General features: G+C 43.4%; 1 protein-coding gene across 1 annotated transcript in view; it reads left to right on the forward strand.

Annotated features, from left to right (window-relative positions):
* The first annotated feature begins 8,285 nt into the window (after positions 1-8,285).
* vcana (versican a) overlaps positions 8,286-20,910 on the forward strand; it is a 35,467-nt gene continuing 22,842 nt past the window's right edge. Inside the window, exons 1-4 of the mRNA XM_076997681.1 lie at positions 8,286-8,637; positions 9,390-9,564; positions 9,813-9,940; positions 11,598-11,891. Of these exons, the coding sequence (XP_076853796.1) occupies positions 8,286-8,637; positions 9,390-9,564; positions 9,813-9,940; positions 11,598-11,891 (949 nt within the window). The remainder of the gene's footprint in view (positions 8,638-9,389; positions 9,565-9,812; positions 9,941-11,597; positions 11,892-20,910) is intronic.

The following is a 20,910-nucleotide window of genomic DNA, read 5'->3' on the forward strand; positions in this document are numbered from 1 at the left end:
ACGGATCTTACAAGGACACAGCGAGGGAGCGAGACTCTGGTGAGTTTAATCGCTGCGATGAGATGTTGGCTGGTTCGGTCCAGTTCAACTCTCCGATATCACAGTGTGAACGAACCAGAGACAGGAATACCCCTGGCGCTGTGGGAACAAGGAAGTCTCGTCGCAGACCAAAGAAAGCGCAGTCTCTCACTGCTGGCTTTCGCGGCGAGACTCCTTTTGAGCGCTGTGAGTCTGCCCTGCTTGACGAACGCCACAGGGGTGAGCAACCTGTGGTACAAGCAGCGGGCAGACGGAGGGAATGCACAGACGAGCTTTGGCTTAACCCTCGGTCGGCTCTCAATGGCTGCTGCGAGCTCCCGACGCCTCAGAGGAGGCGGAGCTATCGCAGAGAGAGCCACCGAGGGGCGTGTGTGTCTGTGTGTTCTTCCAGGCTCAACCCGGACACTGAGGAGGAGGACCTAACACCGCTGATCCCGCCGGCTACTCCACAGGACACCCCCATGTATTTTTTGGGGGGGAGTACAAGCCACGTCGGCTTGGCGGACACGCCCCCCGATGACATCAGTATGGTGGCTCCGCCCCCCGAGGACGTCGGCTTGGCGGACACGCCCCCCGATGATGTCAGTATGGTGGCTCCGCCCCCCGAGGACGTCGGCTTGGCGTACACGCCCCCCGAGGACGTCGGCTTGGCGTACACGCCCCCCGAGGACGTCGGCTTGGCGTACACGCCCCCCGAGGACGTCGGCTTGGCGTACACGCCCCCCGAGGACGTCGGCTTGGCGTACACGCCCCCCGAGGACGTCGGCTTGGCGTACACGCCCCCCGAGGACGTCGGCTTGGCGTACACGCCCCCCGAGGACGTCGGCTTGGCGTACACGCCCCCCGAGGACGTCAGTATGGCGGTTCCGCCCCCCGAGGACGTCGGCTTGGCGTACACGCCCCCCGAGTGCATCTCCTCACCTCAGGTTCCTGTCCCCGCTGCCCGTAGGCAGTCCGTGCCTGTTCCAGTCCCCGCTGCCCGTAGGCAGTCCGTGCCTGTTCCTGTCCCTGCGACCCAGGAGAGGTCGTCCACGCCGGTTCCTGTCCCTGCGACCCAGGAGAGGTCGTCCACGCCGGTTCCTGTCCCCGCGACCCAGGAGAGGTCGTCCACGCCGGTTCCTGTCCCCGCGACCCAGGAGAGGTCGTCCACGCCGGTTCCTGTCCCCGCGACCCAGGAGAGGTCGTCCACGCCGGCTCCTGTTCCCGCTGCCCGCCAGCGGACCCTGCCTGTTCCCGCTGCCCGCCAGCGGACCCTGCCTGTTCCCGCTGCCCGCCAGCGGACCCTGCCTGTTCCCGCTGCCCGCCAGCGGACCCTGCCTGTTCCCGCTGCCTGTCTGCCGGCTCCTGTGCCCGCTGCCCGCCGCCCGGCCGCGCCTGTGCCCGCTGCCCGCCGCCCGGCCGCGCCTGTGTCCCCAGAGACTGTGCTGCCCTCTATTGGGCCTGGACTCTTTGGGCCCCCTGCTCTGCCATGTGCCCCTGTCTCTTTGCACATGTTCCCCAGTCCTGTCCCTGGTTTTGTTTTGGTTCCTGTCCCTGTGGTTGTGTCTGTCAAGATCTGTGTTCCTGTTCCCGTGTCTGTTTCCTGTAGTGTCGTCTCTGTCCCCGTCCCCATGTCTGTTCCCCAAGTCATCACCCACTTTGTTCCTGTCCCAGTCTCAGTTGTCCAAGCCGTGTTTGCCTCCGTGTGTGCCTCTGCCCTGTCCCCTGGCCCCACTCCCGTGTCTGTCCCCGGTCCTGTCCTGTCTGGCTCTGCTCCTGTGCCTCGCCCTGGCCCTGTCCAGCCTCCCTGTGTCCCGTGTCGTACCACGTCCCTGTCCAGCTCTTGGCCAGTCTCCATGTCCCCTGTCTTTGTCCCTGCCATGCCCCAGGTCCCATGTCCTGTTCTGCCCGGTCCTGTCCCTCTGGTCTGTCCTGTGTCTGCTGTTCCTGTCCCTCGCCGTGTGCCGTAGTTCCCTGTCCTGTCTGCCCTTGCGTGCCCCGGAGTGGCACGCTTTGAGGGGGGGTTCTGTCACGTAGGGCAACGCCCCCTCTCGTAGCTGTCACTCTGGGTTCCCTCATGTCCGTGTTCCCTGCCTGTTTGTCCCGCCCTGCTCGTTTGTCTTCGTGTTTCCTTGTTTGTTGCCACGCCCCAGTGTCATTGCCATCACCTGTCCCTAGTTAGTTTCTATGTATAAAGTCCCGTCATTCCCCAGTCGTGTGATCCGTGATTTTGTCTACTTCGTGCCTTGTGCTTTGTTATACCTGTTCTTCGTGAGTATTGTTTCCGCTGCCAGTATTCCTGCCTGTTCCGTGTTTTCCCCATAGTGTTAGTACTCTGTCCTATTATGTCTGTTCGCGTTTCATGTCTGGACTGCCTGCCCGTTGTGACCCATGCCTGCTATTCCGACTCTGCCTCTGGAATTTCCTTTAATAAATCTCGCTCTCCTCCGCGTTTGTGTCCGTCTCCCTGTTCTGCGCTACGCAGAACGTTACAACTTAAATACGCTTTGAAGTTGATTAAAACAACTTGTGCTGAATTTGGTTCATGATTCATCCATGCATTAAATAACTGAAAGTAACTAAGTAACTTTTACTCAAATTACATTTTAAATAAAGTAATTTTGTACTTTTACTCGAGTAAATTTTGAGATGGGTAATTTTACTTTTACTCTGAGTAGATTTTAGGCAAAGTAATGATACTTTTACTCAATTACAAATTTTTAGTACTCTTTCCACCTCTGGGCATTACCTTACATCATAGCTATTTAAATAATGGTGGAACTATATGGAACTATATGGAACTTAATACACATTCATTCCATTCCAAGAAATCCTAAATGACTAGACAGTTGGCAGCTTGGTCGTTTCTTGGTCAGGTCATTGCTTTATTGGTTAATGGACAAGAGCAACAAGAAAAGGTTGTTGTTGTGACATTTGTATTTGAGGTCTGTTGATGATGTTCCCTTGAAGGTCCTCTGCAGATCTAAAGAAATCTTGATGCCCAAAGACACGTCAACGGCAGCAAATTGGTCTACAATGTGACTGAAGCATAAATGAATAAGCATTATAGCCAAAACATGATGTGTCTTAGAATAGTCTATTTGATACAGGTGAGCTTTGCAATTGAAACGTCCTGGCAGTTATCTAGTGGACAATAAAATAATATTTTCCCTCATGAACTGAAGACTAAAGAAATAGAGGCTGTGAACTATATATATATATATATATATATATATATATATATATATATATATATATATATATATATATGGTTAATGGATTTTCACTCCTCTTCCAAGTCCTTGTAAAACGCATATATAAACAGAGTGACAGGTGCAAGTCTGTAATTAAGCCTTAATACTCCGACTCCACACCTTGTGTCCTCTCTTGAACTGGGATTCAGACTAACACCTGGTGTCGTCACTCCTCCAGTGATTGACGGCTGTTGTCGGTGCATGGGCCAGATGTGTCTTGGGTCCATCTTCCTTCAGGCAGCTGGATGCATGTCAGATTCTTTGTCTCTGTCTTACTCCTTTCAATAACATTTTGCGCTCTTCAGAAGGGGAGTGGCCCAGGTTTGTCTCAAAGTCAGACTGCTCAGCATTTGCTTTCCGTATGGTTTCTGATTGCTGGTGAGATTTTGTTTTGAACATGCACTATGCCTTACATGATCATCCAGCTCAATTGATTTGCATATGGCAGGTATGAAGATGGTAAGGATGTTTTGGCACTCTGATATTCTGAATAAGAGCTTCCGCATGGTGTATGTATGCAAGAGATTTCAAGTTTAAAAGGTTAGCATGAGCTTAAAGATATGATGGAAGGGCATTTAAATGGGGTCTAAGAAATAATGAGAATCTTGACTAATTAAATAGCAGACAAAAGTCATTTGTGTCTTAATTTCTAACAATAATGCTAATATGAGTGACAGATGCCACTGATGGCCTTAAAAACTCTCACCATGGTGAGTCAGAGCAGACCAGAACTTATTATGGGTTTGTTCTTCAGAGGTCAAACAATCAGTGAAAGCCTCTGGGAGCCTGACCGGAGCCACGTCCATTTCCCAAGGAGCGTTTCACTGCTGTGAATAACCAAGTGACCAGCCTCGTTACGGATGGTCGGACCACGGTGGAGAGCCGGCGGGAACATGGAACATGCGCTCCCAAAGTCTCCTCAACTCTCCCAAAGTCTCCTCAACTCTCCCAAAGTCTCCTCAACTCTCCTGTCTCTTTTCATGCCACCACACCGGCAGTTCAAATTGTGTTGGCCGACCCTGATTGTAGTCCACAAGGAATGAGTGGTGTGGGGGGAGTGGGGGTTTTGGGAGAAGCACTCACTTCCTGACTGAAGCTACAGTCTACTTAGATTCCTAACTGCAACTATAGTGTACTTAGATTAAGATGAAAAAATCAACAGTAGCTATTTTGACATTTATCACATGCCATGGTTACCTACCACGCCATGGATCACTCTGACGGTCTGGTTGATTAATGTAGGTCCTCAGAACCTGGGACTTATTGTGAGGAAACTGATGTATTTACAATTAAGATCAAACACAGTAAATGAATCAGGTTGTTTTTCTTTATGGTACACCACAGACTTTTCACTGTGAAAGTAAACGTTAGAGTTTATCTTCTTGTACAATGTTTTTACAGTTTTGAGGTGTTCAAACTTTTGCAATATATTGTTACATTTTCTACCAATATAAAAAGAAACTTCTAAGATTTTCAATCAATCACAGTAATCTTCTCACTCAAGTCCGCTATCAAGCACATCAGGTGATCTTATCAGTCAAGTAACCTATAAAGCACCTCAGCTTATCTTCTTACTCAAGTAGGCTATAAAGCACGTCAGACACAGGCTACTTGAGTGAGAAGATTACCGTTATACTCAACATTTTACCCCCCATGAGAGTGTAAAATATTCTCCTTATCAGTGAGTGGGCACTTATCAGTGGTCGGACACTCCCTCTTGTGTCAAAGACAGGTAAAAAGCAACTCCCACTCAACTTAGGCAAATAGAAAAATTTCTAAATAATCATGGGTATTAATTCTTTTTTGCCCTATGCTTTTTTTCTTATAACGTATTATTTAAGTCAATATTTATTACTTTATGTTTACTTCTAAATTAACCATTGACTAAGTATGTCGAGTAGGCTAATTAAAACGGGTTGTTTGTAGGGATATATCATTTTGCTATAGTTTACATGTGTCGTCATGCGCTCTCTTAAACGACGGGACGAACGCTAGCGACTAAAGCCACGGCGAATTGCAAGTGCTGTATGCAATTACAGAAATTATCATCTTACTTCGAAAGCGCCTGTGCAATCATTACGCTTGTTGGAGCCCTTGATGGAGCCCATATGGCAATAAACAGACTATCGCTCATATATTGACATGCATTTATTTAAACTACACGTCAAGTCAAGATTCCGCCGAAAACATATCAAACCTATGTTTTCCACAGTAATTCTGTAAATATTAAATCGATTACCATTTTTCACGTTTTTTTTTTTATTTTGACAATCGTTATCTAAGATGCTGCCGAATATTAAACCCAATAATAACACCACCAAAGTAGGACTAAGCACTGTAAACTCCAACATAGGCGAACCAGACCCCCCTATTGAATCTTAAAGCCTTTCTGAACGTGATAGTTTGTCTCATATCCCCCCCCCCCTCTTCCTCCACCCAAGTGGCCAGTCAGTATTCGGATGAGCATTGCTGCCCCTCCTCTCTGTTCTTGACGACATAACTGCGGGTGTAAGACGAATTGGTGGTGGCTCGCACATCTTCTGTAAGAGCAAGCGACGCACTAAGTCATCTCACGAGAGAAGTGCGTCTGAGCGCGCGCCAGGGGAATACGCCATAGCAACTAGCAAACTTGTGGTCACTGTTTCACATGGACTCTGGGCGTACTGGAATTTAATACTGGAATTTAAGCACAACAAAACACTTTACTTTTGGAATTATAAATTTTAAATTAAAGGTACAGTATTTCGATACATTTTTTCTACTTTTGGGGGTCTTGGGTACTTTTTCGTGCTGATGTCGGGCTGAAATCTATGAGCAAAATGTTTTAAGGATGCACTGTTGACCTTAAAAGACTTTACATGGAATTCTTCACGAACAATTCAATAGATCTGCACGAAAATAAGTGAACAATTCATAAAGTTATTCCCATCCACGAGTACCGTTAGGGTTACCAAACAGGCTACAGATGTAAGACAGAAGACGGACTTTTCAGCACAGGTGTTGCAGTTCGGTCCGGGTGCCCTGAAGCTGTTGTTACATCAGGGAGTTTAGACTAACCTGTGATGATATATTAGGAATCAGTTGTCACGTAACTAATGTAGCTATACCCAATGCTTTAAAGCCATGATGTGGGTTTTTCTTGTGGTAAACGGTTTGTTTTAAACAGTTGTCACAAGGATATTTCAAAATGCCCATATTGCTTTATCTCTAGTTAGGTTTCATTAATTTCGAGACCACAGGCTGACTTTCAGTCGGAATGCCAGCTGCATTTAAAGTCCCTGATATCTATTCATGGTCGGAGAGAGAGAGAGAGAGAGAGAGAGAGAGAGAGAGAGAGAGAGAGAGAGAGAGAGAGAGAGAGAGAGAGAGAGAGAGAGAGAAGACAAGAAGAGGAATACTGTGAGAATGTCTGAGCGCCAAACGGACTGGCACGTGAAGGAAGTCTATTCATCTGACCAACGAGCCAGCTGCCAGCACGTACAGAAGGACACTGAGTCTATGGCTCTGAAATTAGCAAGGAACCGAAAATGTTACGTTCACACATGAACGCAAGCGTGTGGGCGTCTGTCGAGGAATGTGGGCGTCTGTCGAATCTGTTTCAATTAAGCTTTATAATTTCACGCATCCAGAGTCATTAAGTATGCAGGGTTATATTCATCCACAGCCGATGTATGCAATTTTCTGTGTCATTATGATACTAGACACGATCCTTGAGTGAATGAGTTTAGTTACAAAATAGTTTGGTTTCATTATGCGGGGCAGCACTGTAAGTGGGCCTCTGGTGCTTTGCAGTTAGCCCACAAACGTGCATCTTGCCCCCTCAGGGGGTTACGACAACAGAATACTCAATTCCACCACCACCCACCTTTTCAAAGGAAGCGTTCTGTTTGACCACCACCCTACCAACAGTGCATGACTCGCAAATGCAGACGTATGGCATTCAAAATTGTTCACTGCATAGTGGAGCCATGCTCATTATTTCTAATTGGACTTGCATATGATTTATGTTAATAAAAATGTGTTGATGGAATATAGTGTGAAAAGCTGAAACCGGAAGTAAAATGTCATTGAACCTTGAATCTGATAGTGTCAAGCAAAGTATTAACTTTCTGTTTGTTTTCTTCATCCTCTAGACGGAAAATGTTACTGAATATAAAACATATATTGTGGTTATTCTTCTTATGCCACTTATTCTATGGACTTGGTAAGTATATTTATTCTTGTATTTGTTTGTATTTCTTGACATACAACACAGACCTCATTAAATGCATTTTAAAGTTTCAACACTATATGCTCAACCATAAGACTGCGTATGTGTGTCTATATATGTGTAAGAGAAATAAAGAAAGATAGAGTGAGAGAAAGAGAGAGAGAGAGAGAAATACAGATCTCATAAGTTCATTAATATCTTTTTTCATGTTCTTGTTGACAGTGATATTCTGTTTCCCACCAAGCAAGCAAACCTTGTTTCTCAAATGCTCAAGTGTTAGTGTTCTTCCCAGGATCCATACCTTTTAATTAGGGAAACTGTCTGTGTCTGGTGAAAACAGATGGCTTCACCTCATCACTTAGAAATGCCCTCTAGATACTGAAGTGTATGTGGCCCTCAGGGGTTATTCTGCCTTTCTAGGCCATTCCGTACATTGTTGATCAGAGAATCTAGAGATTCCCTCCACCCAAACAGTGATGACTCAGTTCGCATCCACTTTGTGATGTCTAATAGGGGTGGGCTACAGCTGAGAATTGACTCATCAGTTCGGTTCCAATGAATCAGTTTTATTGGAGCTCCTATTCCCCACTCTGGCTGCTTCCTATCTAGCTTATTTTATTTAGGGAAATCAATGTTGAACCTTTTTGTATAGCATGTTTATGTGTTAAATTCACCACGATATAATAAGATCAATATGTAAAAAGCTCTTCTCAAAGGACTCCTCATGATGCCTTTCGCTGTGTTAATAGTGTGTAATTAAAGTGCTTCATCCTTGACTTTCAGCCTCAAGTTCGGTAATAATGATGCAGCCAGTGAGTGGCTCGCTGTCGGGGAAGGTGGTCCTCCCCTGTCACTTCTCCACACTGCCAACCTTGGCACCAAGCAACGCCACCACCCCAATCCCAGATTACCTACGCATCAAATGGACCAAAATGGAGGACAAGGTGGAATCCACGGTGCTCGTGGCCCAGAACGGCGTCATTAAGATCGGCTCCATCTACAGGAACCGCGTGTCCGTGCAGAGTCACCCCGAAGACGTCGGTGACGCCTCTTTGACGATGGTGAAGCTACGGGCCAGCGATGCCGGGACGTACCGCTGTGAGGTCATGTACGGCATCGAGGACACACAAGATACGGTCGACTTAGACGTCAGCGGTGAGTGGCTGGCCTGCCTTCTTGTTTAGTGTCTCGGTCTGTCTCGTATTCTTTCCATGTCTTTTGTTGTATTAGTTCCATTGTTCAGTTAATTTGTGCCATTAGGGATTCATTGTATTGTATGCAACTTTTAAAATGTATTAGTAAGATTAGAAATTAGTACAGATTTTAATAGGTGCAAAAAAAGCTTTGCCCTATTCAGTTTAGCCTTTGGCTTAGATAATTACACATCAAATGACTTTTATTATATCAATTTAGGTCAGTTCAGATCAATTTCGTTAAATTTTTTTAACCCAAGGCTCATTAAGATGTTCCTCTGCTTTATCTTCCTTTCTTCTAAAGCAGTTGAAAACTTTTCTATCACTTTGTAGAAGGATCTCCAGCTCAGTAACTTTGAGTGGCGTCTCACAGTCTTCTCTGAGACACATCTCCATGTTGAGACCAGGTTTACATTTGGGCCAAGTGAAATAGTGGGCTGGGATGGGTTGGGTTTGGATAGCTTTGGCACTTCCCATGTTTTAGCAAAGTTTCCATCATTTTAATTTGAGCCATTACTCATTCGCTTACTGTGTGTTTGAAAGCCACCACTAGGGAGGATGGAATGTCCCTTCACCCACGTGCTTATGTTATTGTTACAATTCAACCCTCATTTTATTATTTCTTTTTTGTGAGTCACCCCCTTCTTTTTCACGCAGTGGATAAATAAGTTTAACACGTTACTTTAGAGTCACCCTCTTGCTTCTTGTATCCAGGTGTTGTATTTCATTATCGGGCCAAGACCAGCAGATATACCTTGGACTACAGCAGTGCTGTGGAAGCCTGCCGAAACGTGGGCGCTACTATTGCCACGGCAGACCAGCTGAAGGCAGCCTATGAGGACGGCTTCGACCAGTGTGACGCTGGCTGGATAGAAGACCAGACAGTGCGGTCAGAGCTTGCTTATGCACTATTACGCCTGCTGTTACCTTTTCGTTTCACGCTGCTAAATAAAAATTTGTAACCAACATCTCTTGGCAGCAGGTTCAATTGCACATTGCGATTACAGTCATTCTTTGTTTGTTTGAGTGGAGCTTTTTACAATGCAGACGCTTTACAAAGATCCAGACAAATACCCCTAGTGAGCAAGGTGAGCTTTGAAAAGGCTCATGAAAAGGTTTCCGCTTTCGCACCTGCAGATACCCCATCACTAATCCAAGGCTCGGCTGCTCTGGGAACATGCCTGGAAAACCAGGGGTACGGTCATATGGCCTCCGGAAGCCCTCCGAGACTTACGATGTGTACTGTTACGCAGATAAGCTGGAAGGTAGGAGTTCTTTACACTACACATTATATCAAATGTTTAAGAACTTCAACCTTTCCAGTCTGTCTTTGAAAATGTGGAGCTTCAGACATGAATTCCGGTTTGGGGTGACCTCGCAGACATTTTAATTTGAAGTTCATTAAATGACAGCTGAGTACCAGAAAATATGTGATAATAAACGTTATTACTTCTGGCAAGATCACTTGTGGTGTCTGAGCAGCCAAACTACATAATTTATGGTCATTTGGAGCTTTGCTGACACATTAAGCATAGTTTCAAACCACAGCCGGACAGTTAGATTAATCAAAAATGCAAAAATGGTCACAGGCGTAAGATCTTCAGTAAGGTTCAGAATTGAACACACAATGTTTTCAAGATCCGATGGCATCACAAAAGAACCATGCTTCTGTATACTGTTTCATGTCGCAAGAGTAAACTGACACATTACACCTAACCTGAAGACAGTAACATACGAGTCATCCTGTTTGTGAGGTAATTGCATTTTAAGTGAAATATTTCAAACTCGAACTACCTCGAAGAGTGGCTGCCACTTCAATTAATTTAGACAGGCTTAGTCCAGACAGGCTAAGTCCAGCCAGGCTTAGTCCAGACAGGCTAAGTCAAGACAGTCTTAGTCCAGATAGGCTTAATCCAGACAGGCTAAGTCAAGACAAGCTTAGTCCAGATAGGTTTAGTCCAGACAGGCTTAATCCAGATAGGCTTAATCCAGACAGGCTAAGACCAGACAGGCTAAGTCAAGACAGGCTTAGTCCAGACAGGTTTAGTCCAGATAGGCTTAATCCAGACAGGCTAAGACCATACAGGCTAAGTCCATATGGGCTTAGTCCAGACTGACTAAGACCAGTTGCTTACAGGCTTGAGCCAGCAAGGACCGTCCGTCACATGCCCAAAGAGTGATGTGTTTGTAGCGTCTGGCATGCGTCAGACCACAGTTCTGTTTTAGCACTGTATAATAATTCTAACAGATGACAGGTGTTGCATTACAGTCTTAGTGGTACATGCACACTAACACTAATATGGAAAAAAGCAAATGCTCACAAATTAACAGCAGTTTCCAAATTGGCATCACTTCCTGAGAACAAACACGCTGTTCTATGTTGTGGTTTTTAATATGTTCTGTTCGCTTAATGAAATGGTTGTTTGAGAGGTATCTGTTGTGCATGGGTGTAAATTATGACAATGGATAGACAGCTTGGTTATAACTTTTGTTACACCCATGTCTGGGCAAAAACAGACACACCCTATACTGTGATCTTTTTTCATTCATTTGCATTTAATTTAGCTCATGGGTCACATATGGAAAACATTATACTTTTTTCAAAATACATTTTGTTTACAAGATATGCTGTCATTAGATTATTTAAAGAGACTTGACAGATTAGAGACTTAACTTGGGATGTATCTGATTATTGGCAATGTGGATTATGTTTATTTGACAATAATTGATTGTCACCAAGCCTTCTTAATGTTGTGATGCCTTATAGTGGATTTGTTATGATGTAATTTGGTTTGTGACTATGACAAAATCAACCCTTTTGATTTTCTGAAGTCAAAACCAGTGTAATGTTTACAGATGTTTAGCGCTTGCTTACCATGATGTTATGTTTACCCATAAATGTGCCCATTCATATGTGTTCAGGTGAAGTGTTCTTCGCCCCTACCACACGTAAAATGACCTTTGAGGAGGCCAAGACGGAGTGTGAGGACAGGAATTCAGTCCTGGCCTCTCCAGGGCAACTCCACGCCGCGTGGCGGAAAGGGTTGGACCGCTGCGACTACGGGTGGCTCTCAGACGGTAGCGCCCGTCACCCTGTCTCCATACCCAGAATGCAGTGTGGTGGGGGTCAGCTCGGAGTCCGGACAATGTATCGCTACCACAACCAAACAGGCTTTCCGGAACCCTCTTTGAAGCTGGGAGCGTTCTGTTTCAAAGGTATGAAGCTTTAGAGAGTTTTACAAGTGTTCGTGGAGTGTATGATGCTCAATTCTGAAAACAGATTCCTTGGGTTTGCTGTTTAAGCCAGATCTCCAGATCCTTGATGCCAATTCTTAGAGCATGTGTAATCTAGTCCCCACCCCTGCAAGCGCTTACATTCCCACACACACACACACACACACATACACACACACACACACACACACACACACACACACACACACACACACACACACACACAACACACACTTGCAGTTTTGGCTTGCAGTTTCCAAGGACAATATAACTCTCCCTTTTCCCACATCAGTGACAGTGAAGCTGGGCAGAAGCTAAGACTGTGTATATGTCTAAGGTCATTTTATTTGTGCTTGAAATTGTTGCCATTGTTTGTGAAATTGAGGGAGTTAGAGACGAGTCGAGACGAGTCGAGACATGTTGCACTGGAAAAGTTTACATGAGTCTTAATAGACTGTGGAGCAACGGTTCCCTGACATCACTACACTTCACTTTGGGTTGACGCCCGTTTCTATGGAAACCAAATTAAACTTGGATAACAGGAAAGTTAAATCATATTTCTACATTTCATATACTGTTACACCATTCTATAACATGAATGGAATTAAATAATCAGTTCTTGACAAATTTTGCCTTCTGGCATTAGCAATTTATATAATTGCAGCATTTAGCAGCATTTTTTATTTAGAAAGCACCACTGCACAAAATGTACACATATGTTACTGTAAAAACATCAATCCCCTTTTTCTTCTTTTGTAAATGAATTCTTTGAAGTTATTTAGACATTATTATAAATTATAATAATTTAATGATTTAATTACTATTAATGTATCTTGCTGCAAAAACGAGTTTGTCGGCTGCTTTTGCTGGGCTACCCTTGAGCTCTGAGCAGGGCTCTAACCACCAGCGTGAGAAAGTGCTTGGGTGTCAGTCGCTACCTTTCCATTTACCTCCTGTTTCTACAGTCAGCCCTTCCTCCTTCTTGTCACTTGCACTCATGCTTATCAGCGTGGACATGTTGATAATGAGTAGAGTTGCCACCGTGACTCCAGAATCAATGGGTCTCACTGACCTCTGACCCGGGGGGGGCTCTATCTTTTCAACTGTGGCTAATTTAGATAACTCACCTCCTGCCATTGAGGTTGCTCATGCGGAAAGACAACCTGCAGTGATAAGTACTGGACCCCAGGGGTCATCTTTAATGGGACACTGTGACCCCCGCTATTGGTTTGGTCTATTTTAGCATGCTCAGACCTCTCAGGTCTGTGTGGTTTTACACGTGGTTCTAGTACCACACAAGACATTGCGGAACTGAGCGCATTGCGTTCTCTTATACTTTACAAAGCCTTATCATCCCCCCCCCCCCCCCCCCCCCACACACACACATATGCTCAAAGCCAGAAAGAAGGCTTGTTCATTGACTGGGGCAGACCACAGTCTATGTTTCTGTGAAGGAGAATGACTCACACCTTAGATCAGAGATAGTTGGAGAAAGAGGGAAAGCATGTGTTTAATGCAAAACAGCTGCAGTTATGGCTACACACCATGTCACATTAGAGAGGAGAGGTTCTCTGTGCTGCACTGTGTCTTAGTCTAAAAGCCATAATCAAAAGAAAGGATTTATAAGGAAGCGTCTGACAGATATTATGTTAACTGATTAATTGAACCTTTCACTTACTGATTACACAATCAGCCTAGACATTTTAAAGGTACCGTAACAAAAGTAAAATAGCTAGAATGATTGAATTTCGATTAAAGCCATTTTAAAAGATTGACAAAACATACCCTATTTTAACTTAGCAAAGTCATTTAAGGGAATAATAAGCAAACATCCTCAAGTATATTGACATGGAAATAGTGGGTTAGGTGAGATTAGTTAGTGTATTTTAAGGTTTATGCACCTCGAGGCAATTTAAAGCATTGTCTCTATTGAGCAATACTGCTGTTTATTTCATAATAATTTCATAATGACCATGCAATAACAGAGAAATATGTAATATCCCAATGAGGTCAGTTTACTGTGGTAAACATCAGTATTTTGTGGGAAGAAACTGTCCAATACATTTTTTATAGACATCATTTTCGCAATGCAAGTTTGGCTGTTAGTTGTTGACCAACATGAATAATTTATAAATGGAAATGATTTATAAATGGGAATTTATCAATGCTACACAAAGCTTTTCTAACTCAATACACTTCTTGCTTTAGGTACCGCATTTGTCAGCAGGGAGTTGATTTTGGGTTTATGGTTCTGCTTGTGGGGGGGGGGGGGGGGGGAGACCAGGCCTCACTGTTGAGGTGGAGGTGTCATGAGCTTAATACTGCAAAACACTGATGACAGGAGGTGCCTGACTGGTGGTCCCTGAAAAGGGCTTGAGATGTTGTGGTGGCTGAAGAGAGTGAAGCTATAATGTTGTAGGATATTTTTAATGCATTTTCCTGTGTAAGTTTTCTTTTTACGTTTTTCAACATTGATCACGAGACGTTAACCCTTTATGCTGTGAAATGCTGTGAACCGATTTTCTTGGAAATTAACATCTATGAAAATGCACGGAAAAAGGTTTTATTTTTTGTTCAGTACAGGAACAAAAACATATCTCATATATCATAGGTATGCCAGTTGTGCTGGATTTCTTTTGGATGACATTTACAGCAGGACAAAAAATATCTCTGTGTCTTCCTTTAGGTTACGAGCGTTTACTGAACCAGTCAACTTGGGTGGATGTCACAATCCAGGGTGTCACCACTGCCTCACCCACCACAAGCTCTTCAACCACTGGCCAGACTGCCTCCTCTGTGACAGTGTTCTCCCTGGAGCCAAAAGAAACCTCTGAAGTACACCATGTTTCCATAGATGACTTTGACAGCATGGCCACAACAGAGCCTCCATCCATGTTTTCAACCAGCATGGCCCCACCACGCACCTCTGAGCTTCTTAGCAGCCCTGACTTACCGATTAAACAGCATGTCACAGTGGATTATGAAGACACAGATGCAATTATGACAGTTCCTGACTTCAACATTAATGAATTTGGCAGTGAAAGCTCAATTGGGTTAGAAGCACAAGGACGTGGAGATGTTGTTCGTGCTGAATTCACAACTGCTACTCCTGCTGTTACAGAGGTACCTTCAGATGAATCAGAAGATCACACTGTACTTGAAGTGGGCACGATTCCAGCTGACATTCTGCTGTCAGCCTCTCCAAGCACAGAGCCAATGTTTGCAGTGGGAAAAACAGAGGAAATGGAGAGCAAAGATCTTGAAGACATACACATGCAAACAACCCCAGATCTCCTGCTCACACAGAGGATTAGCATATTGGCAGACTCTGAAGGAACTGTACAGTCTGGCACAGAGACAACTGTTGCCACAAAATCAGTGATGGAGATGAGTGCTTCTGGAACCAGCACTGAAGCTTTAGCAACTGAACTAACCACCACCCATCACAAATCACCCCAAATGCCAGTGCACCCAACCACTGCATTATCCCATGAAAGCAGTTCCAGAGAAAGCACAGTAAAAGATGAAGAAGGATTTCTCAGTACCAAAGATGTTTTTCTAACCACAGGAACAGAGATATCCCCAGTTGAATCTACTCCGTTTACTGATTATGATAGAGATGAGACAGACACAGAAGTTGGTGTTATGGCTGGACCACCATCCAAATCCCCAATTCCAGAGACTGAAGTGACCACTGATGGAGTTACCAGCTCTGAGAGCAGTGCCACACCAGTCACTGCTGAAGCTACAGTGACATTCACAACACGTGTGTATACCATGATGCCTGGATCAACCACAGGAATGACCACCCCAGATATGGAAGCTGTGGCAGAGTCCATTGGCACCATGGAACCTAGTTCACTGATCACTGACACCAGTGTCCAACAATCCATTAGCACAACATCAGCTGCATCTCCACTTACCAAGCCATTGAGGTCAACAACCGTTGAAACACCTGCTCAAGAATCTGAGAGTGCAGTATTCACGGAAGAATCAGCATCAGCCACTCCAGAAACCCTTAGCGAAATAACGGCAGAAAGTAGTGAAACGACTATAGACACTGGAATAGAGCATATTGCATCTGTGACCCTTTCTCCTACAACAAGCCCCACAAATTGTACAGTGTCTTCATCTGGCCGGTCTATCCAAGTAATAATCATTAATGTAGATCAACAAGAGGACAATGACACAAGTAAGACCCTTCACATATGTTTCTGATTATATACTGTTATAATACAAAAATGTATTAACTCATCATCAGTAGATATTGAAAATGAGCGTGTGGTTTACTTTCATTCGTTAATGTGAATTATTAATTACTATATTCAATAGAACAGTTGTGAATTACCAAGCTTCCCAAATATATGGTAGAGCTGGAGTGTATCATAGAATGTAGATATTTATGATAGTGCTGTCCAGGGTCCTGAATAATCGGATCGTTTACCAAGCTCAATTTATAGCAAGAGGCTTTGAGCAGAAATGGAATTTATTTCTGCAGTTGTTGCTTTCACTGAAAATTTACTGTGTTTAAGAAATATTTTTTACATCAAGCTCAGCAAGATTTAAAAAACTGGAAGTTAAGTAACATCCTTGACGTCCTATGATGAGGACCAGATTAGCATAAAAAACTCACTGCTTCACTAAAGGCCTGATTTAATGAGGCTTCATTGTATTTTTTGTGAGTAGTGCAGAAAAGAGTCTCTGAGCCGATTGCTCCACGTGAGTTCTTTGTGGGCATGCTTTGTTCAGGATATTCCGAGATTTGCTAAAGGAGTTCTTTAGACTTGGCATTTATCAGACCTCTCTTCTGTTCACTCTCTGTGTGAAACAGTTCACTCGCTATGCAGAAGGAAGCGGGTGGCACTGCCTTATTGCAAGAATAATTTATGGGATGTGCACTTTAGTATACATCTTTGGGCATGATGTTCAGTTTCTGTAAGCATTTAGTGTACAATATATGTTATTAGATAGGTTCAGTTGTCTGGCTGTAGAAATTTAAAGCATTTTCGAGCTGCATTCAGTTTTAGTTTTCTTTCAAACCTGCTGAGGGGACTTTGGATGGGTCTTTTAGTTTGTTTAACAAAGCACTCTGGGTATAGCACTCATGTACCTAATCTAAACCTACAAAATGCTTTAATGTTTATATAAAGACCCTCAGTATACAAAAATGCTAGCAGAAGACTTTGCACAGTTCTTCAAATACACGTGGCCTTGCACATATGCTAAATATTTCTGCGCTTTATGAATATTTATCTCAATACTCAGGGGCTTTAGGAGAGGTTTCTTCTTCTTAGCCAAGCTGGTGTTTTTAGTGGTAGGCTTGACAATTCCAGCTGGCAGCTGCTAATTACTGGGTTCTGCACAGGTGATGTGGCATTCATTCCAGCTTAGACCAATGCAGTCTGGTGAACAGGCCTGTTGATGTAGGGACTCCACACCATAGCTACTCTTTCTCTCCCAGTTTCGGGAGGTTTGGCAGGGAGACATCTTGGCCCTAAACCCGAATAAACACAGATGCATATTAGCACACTGAAGCCTGGGCACCACAAGAAGCCTGATGTCACCTCTAGAGTAAAGTCTTATTTGTCGGTAAAGACTGTGGAGCAGTCAGTGCCTAGTTTGTGAAACAAAGTGATTATGACATTTTATTGTTTTTTAATCTGTTTACATTTTTTAACAATTAGCAGGAGATCTGCTTGTAGACCTGTGGAAAATTTCTATCCCACACTAACTGTCATAATTATTTTATTTAAGGTACTTAAGGTACTAAAAATACAATACTTTATCTGCAATTATTTATTGTAGCAGAATGTTGATTTGATTTCATTTTTGAAAATGAATCAATTAGAGAAGCAACATAGCAACATATACATATTTCTCAAAATATAGGCAGATCTTCCCAGACTTGCCACCCGAACTAACAAACTAATCCAGTTACCACATGGGTGAACTATTGCTGAAGGAATAATTGAGCTGAGGCAATGAAGTAATGATTTATGCACAAGAGCGAACTTGTGTTTGCCTTCAATTACTTCAGAAACTCTCCCCAATGACTGTGTTCCAAGCAGGTTTATGTAATGCCTGTTTTAACAGATGCATAATATGGCAACAGGGCCTTGGTTTCTGTTTAGTGTCTAGCGTCTGCCTTCACAGACACTTTTAGACTGAAACAGGTGTCTACATCTGTACATTCTACCTTTGCAGGTGTTCCAAAACTCAGCTATTAATCCAGTGGAAGCTTAGTTTGTGAGAAAAGCTAGTTGTTAGCTTGTTGATAGATGTTAGTTTGTAGTGAATTGACAAATCAATTATGTGTATGTTTGAATGGAAGAGTAAAAAAATATTCCACACCTACTGGCTGTGAAGAAACATTATGGGATTTCAGTACTGTTTTCAGGGATTGATGTCAAAAGATGAAGAAATATGTCAGCTCTTTATAATAATCTTGTCAGCATTTCAAATCTGTTAAACATGCTGCGTTGGCTGAGTTGGAGAAGGACAGAGGTCTGTGCTGTGCTCTCACATGCAGTAATAGAACAGAACACATAAATGTATTGAATGTTATATGTGAAACACCTCATGGATCTAACTTGTACTTCACGTATTCATAGCAAGCTTAAAATTCTTCAAAAGCAGTGGCTATTGAAAAGGCTTCTCATCAGTAGCCCTGTGTTTTGTTGTTGTGTAGTTGTTCAGATAAGACTGAGACTAAGACTCAGACTAAGATCTTTTTTGATGCTGGGTAAAAAATGTGGAGTTATCATTCTTGTGGATTAAGAGCACTGACATGACACAGTACACTCGCTGCAGGGAAAAATATGACAAGTTAACAGTAGCATGTTTTAGCATGTTTTGCTACATATTTGACTCAGGATTTTATACATTTTGGTCCAGATTGTTTGGAAGGAATAAATAGAATCAACTAAGAACATATGGATATTATTGTTCAGCATTATATGTGTCAGCATCATATTTGTCTCTAGTAAAGAGGTGATGGGACAGCAAACATAATGAAGACAGCAATCATGCTAATTGATTATTCCCTTTAATCCTATGATTTCATCTACTTAAAAAGTTAGCAATTACTTATGTGACAAAAAGGAACATTTTTAATTTTTTATTGATTTGTAAGTGTTTTGATTATAATTTTAATTGATTTACTCAATTTTTACAGCTGTAATGGCTTCCCTACATCATATGGCTCAGGTTCCTGTTATTCCTGAGGTGCCTGATGATGCGATCCCCTCTCCTGTGGATGGTGAGCCTATTCTGGCTAGTGAAGATTCTACTCTTGAGTTCTCATCTCCTGTTGCCACCACTACACCAAAGCTCAGTTTCATAAATGGCAAGACGGAGGTGAGTGTTGAGCCCAAGTATGTTGAGGAAGAGGCAAGAGGAGATGTATTTGAGAGTGTGTCCTCAACACTCCCGAATGAATCACAAATAGAAGATAAAAAGGAGAGAACATCTCAATTAGATTACTCTCTGTTTGACATTAGTACTACAGATGAGTCACCCATGTCAACCCAAGAAGTAACCTATACATTGCCTGTTTCCTTCAGTACATTTGAGCCAAAATATGATTATGGCCAAGAGCAAATATTTGTAGAGGCTACTCCTCCATCTCCTCTTGTGTCAGATCCTAAGGATGAGATTCTCATTGATGAAGGAACCATCATACCAAGTACTCCATCTGGGGACACAACTGAAAAAAGTTCCTCAATAACACCACACCAGCCATTGAAAGAAGTAACAACTTCTCCTCTGGATACTTTGGAAAAGAAAGTGACACTTGTGCCATCTACTGCAAGCCCCTTAACTAGAAAAGTCACTGAAGATTTTAGTCAAACAACATTGCCTGAGACCATGATCACAGATCAAGCAAGCACTGAAATCCAATCAGTGAGCCACATGAAACCTGAAGGTTCCACACTCTTGGGAGTGCCTGATGTTGCTTCTACAACCATAGGCATTTCTTCAACAAGTGAACAACATGCAACAGAAAAAGATGTTCAAACACTTGAGACAATATCTGATCGTTCCTCCTCCACAGCTTTTCCACGCACAACAGAAAATTTAACAGTACTGACCAAAAAGAACGAGACTTCAGATGCAACAGTTGGGCTGACAGATGTTACAAATCTAATGGGCACTGATACAGCCAAAACAATACCTGAGGATGTTTCAGTGCTAATGACTTTAGAAATGTCCACAGTAATAATGAACACATCAAGCATTCCCTCAACTGTACACCCATCAGTGTTTGAAGATAAACATACATCTGGTATAACAGCAGTTCCTAAATCCTCTACTCTCTCTGAGGCAGTACATGAAAGTACAGCATCTACACCAGACACAGACTCAGATAAGACTGTAAAAACAGACCATACAGAACTTTCACCAAGGACAAAAGAACCATTAGTAGATTCTTTCTCTGGAGACACAGATACTTCAGAGTCATTTACTGATACAATCTTAAGCTATTGGACAGCAATGGTAGGAAGCACAGAGATAGCTGAATCTACAGAACTGCCACCAGAAGGCACAAAGAGCACAATAATTGCAACTCCTGTTCCTGACATGGAAAGCATAGCCACAACCCAAACTCTCCCCCTAACTGAGGAAGAAGGTTTGGGAGACCCAAGCCCTGATGACTTTTCTACAAAACCTGCTCTACCGCACAGCACAGCCACAAGTAAACTAGGCATCATGACACCACATAGCTCAGCAATGACAGAAACTGTGAAGGTGCAAACAGATCATACTACAACTGGAGTCAACCAGACTATCGGTGAAACAGGTCATACTACAACTGGAGTCAACCAGACTATCGGTGAAACAGCTACTCATGGGGTCCAAACTGTTGCTGGCATGGAGTCCAATTTGTCACCTACAACAAACATAGTGTTACCAGGAAGAAGCACTGAAGATGGGACACCTAGTGTTACCACACCAGATAAGTACCAGACGGAAGTAACATCAGCCTCATCAAAACATTCGG

The sequence above is a fragment of the Brachyhypopomus gauderio genome, chromosome 3 (assembly GCF_052324685.1).
Source record: "Brachyhypopomus gauderio isolate BG-103 chromosome 3, BGAUD_0.2, whole genome shotgun sequence".
Taxonomy (NCBI): domain Eukaryota; kingdom Metazoa; phylum Chordata; class Actinopteri; order Gymnotiformes; family Hypopomidae; genus Brachyhypopomus; species Brachyhypopomus gauderio.